The 2,938-nt window shown below is 45.4% G+C and overlaps 1 protein-coding gene across 1 annotated transcript in view; it reads right to left on the minus strand.

Annotated features, from left to right (window-relative positions):
• The window catches only part of LOC115242261, a 2,281-nt gene extending 1,160 nt beyond the window's left edge, over positions 1–1,121 (minus strand). The window contains exon 1 of the mRNA XM_029818404.1: positions 856–1,121. Within this exon, the coding sequence (XP_029674264.1) occupies positions 856–1,121 (266 nt within the window). The remainder of the gene's footprint in view (positions 1–855) is intronic.
• Positions 1,122–2,938: the final 1,817 nt, after the last annotated feature.

The raw sequence follows: 2,938 nt of genomic DNA on the forward strand, positions 1-2,938 counted from the left end.
CTAAAATAGGAGATGCGCGAGCTATTATCGTGGGAAAGGATACGCGACCGCGATAAAAGAAAAACGCGGTTTGTTGGTATAGCGTGTATTTTGCGACAGTATGACGAATACATTTATTAAAGCTTAAAATAAATGATTAAATTTATAGATTATATAATTCACTCGGTACATTATATATAATTAAATTTGTAGGTTATATAATTGATAATAGATTCGATACATTATATAAAGCTTAAAATATAATTAAATTTATAGATTAAATAAGTGACTCGATATGTTATATAATATATGATGATGCATAATATACAATAATTCGATATAATTTATAATACAAACGAGTAGATATAAAGTAATATAATATAGAATCAATCGCACATATTACGCAAATGATCGCGTCGTTCGAACCACCAATCGTGCAATTTACAAGCGTTCTCTAACGCGCAATTCTTCGCGTGATATCCGCAGCGAAAGGCCCGCGAAGCGTTTAGAGTTTCCAGACGTTTGATATCCTCGTAATCAGCATCGATAGTCTCGACGGAGACGGCAACGTCGCGATCGTCGGCAACGTTTCCTAAGATCTCGATCAGCCATTTTTTCTTCTCGTGACCTCGTCGTGATTCTCGTCGCCGCTTTGACAGCCCACGAATGTTTAGTCGTGCTCTGTAGAAGCGGAAACTCGTAGAGATCCCACGAGCGAAAAGCGACGCTCAGATATCGTCCGCTATCCAATGTGCGCAATAACCTTAATTTATTAATATTGTTTAACACTATATGTGGCATTCGCCATTGTATCTTTAATAAAACGATTTTAGGCTCTTGCGTTTCGCGCGATATTCGTAGCGAATCTCCTCGAACATAAACGCCGCGCAATTGTTCACTAGCCTCGTCACCAACGCGGTTTCCTCATGCGCACTCGGCGATTCTTTAGACTCGAGTCTACCTTCTATGTAGAGAAAACTATCACATGGTAATGTGTACAGATCTTGTTGTTGTATAGGAATTCGTATCTCGTCGCTATTTTCAAACGTAGTATTAGCGTAAGGATTGTATGTGTGAGTTTCAATCTTGACGATACGATCGTCGAAGATCGGCTCCCCGCCGATGCTTAGAATGTCGCACATTTCACTTTTACGGAGAAACGGTTCTTGGTACGACGAAACCCAAAGAGCGCAGGAAAGCCGCGTTAGCGGTGGTTAATCTTCCTCCCTTTTTCTTTCTCTTTTTCGCATCTAGGGGCGACGCGATAGCGACGATGGGCGCGTTTCTCGCATTCGATCCGTTCACTACGAGCATCGCGCACCTCTCTATCGTCTTCGCCGCACGTGCAGACGAACTGTGATCTCTTCGCCGCGAAAATCGATTAATCTTCCGTTCTGATCCACGACACGCACATTTATATCAGTAATGGTCCGCGCGATGATCGGGAGGTAAATGATCTGCGCTGGGATCTCCTACACTTTATATCCGGGTGAAACATTAGGTGCGAACTCGTGTATAGTATGCGCGGATTTGTCATTGTGATACGCTCCTGTCGTGACATTACACTCTACTCTAATGAGATTAATAGCCATAATAATTATCGGCTTATCAGACGCGTACCATTTATTCGATTGTAACACGCGAGACGAGAAACCCAGTAGCGAACCGATGTTATCAGGTTTTGTGAAATTTACTCGATACGCGCACTTAATCTCGCTTCTCATAGTGTTATCATTACCGCGAAGCGTTATAAAATTTTCACTCTTATCACCGTTGTCATCGTCTTCGAAATAGTCGTCGTCGACACACTATATATAATCGTCATCGCTCGTTTCCAATTCCTCGTTTTCGCGCTCTCGTCTCTCCTCTCTAACTCGTCGTTTGCGATCGTAGCTCTTAGATACGCGCTTATAGTGCTTAACTCGTAAGATCCCACTGGAATCGCGATAACCTCGTCGTTGTCGTCAAAGTAAAATTTATTATTCGTGGAATTTACATTCGGTATCGTGTTATAAGTCTCGAAATTTGTTAAACCTAACTCGTAATCATCGTCGTTTAAATCCAGAGGCGGAAAGTAACTCGCCGCGAGAATGCTACATCGTCCGGAAAGAGTAAGAGTTAGCGACATGATTGACGAGAGTAATCGAACTGCGCTCGATCGACGAGCGACGGTCGATATTATAGCGCGCGATTCCTCCAATCGACCCCCCGGAGAAATCGAAGACTCAATTGTCCACAGATATTCTGATCGCGCGTTTGCTAGGAGCGACAATTGTATCGAATATTAGCATCGCGCCCGAGATAATGCGCGAGTTCTCGCGGAGGACGAAAATTGCCGAAACCGTCGTAATAGATCGCGTCGCCCCCTTTTTTCGCATATGCCACCCAATGAGTACCCGGGCCGGATGCGTCGTCTAAATTCACGATGCCGCTCTCATCGCGGCGCGCCCGCGATGGAAGCGCATCGCGCATAAACACGCCTCTAAAGTGAGGCACGCGCGAGAGTATCGCCGCGCGATTTAACTGTTCATTCGTCGTTACTCCGACGGATGGGAGAATTCCTCGCTTAGCGCCGGCAGATATAGGCGAGGGTTTAACGATTTCGCCGTACCATAGAGCGATCAGTCGTCGCGAATACATCAAACGCATCGATCGCTCTCCCTCCCGCGAGAGAGAAGGACCGATTTATTAATCACGATGGCTGCGACGGATATCGGTGAACGAGAGAAGACGGCGAAAGAGATCGCTAAGACGCGCGCATCGATTCGTAAAAAACACAGAGCGTTAAAGACTGGCAAAATGGAGAACGAGATCGCGATGGAGAGCCGTTTTAAGCCAATTTGTCGACCCGCTGCGGCGCATCGCCGAGCGCGCCGAGCGAGACGAGATCGAGCGAGACGAGATTAAACCCGAAATGATAAAGCGAGACACGATTGACGCTTCGCCTGTAACGAAGAGC

This window comes from Formica exsecta, unplaced genomic scaffold (assembly GCF_003651465.1).
Source record: "Formica exsecta isolate Colony F162 unplaced genomic scaffold, ASM365146v1 scaffold589, whole genome shotgun sequence".
Lineage (NCBI taxonomy): Eukaryota > Metazoa > Arthropoda > Insecta > Hymenoptera > Formicidae > Formica > Formica exsecta.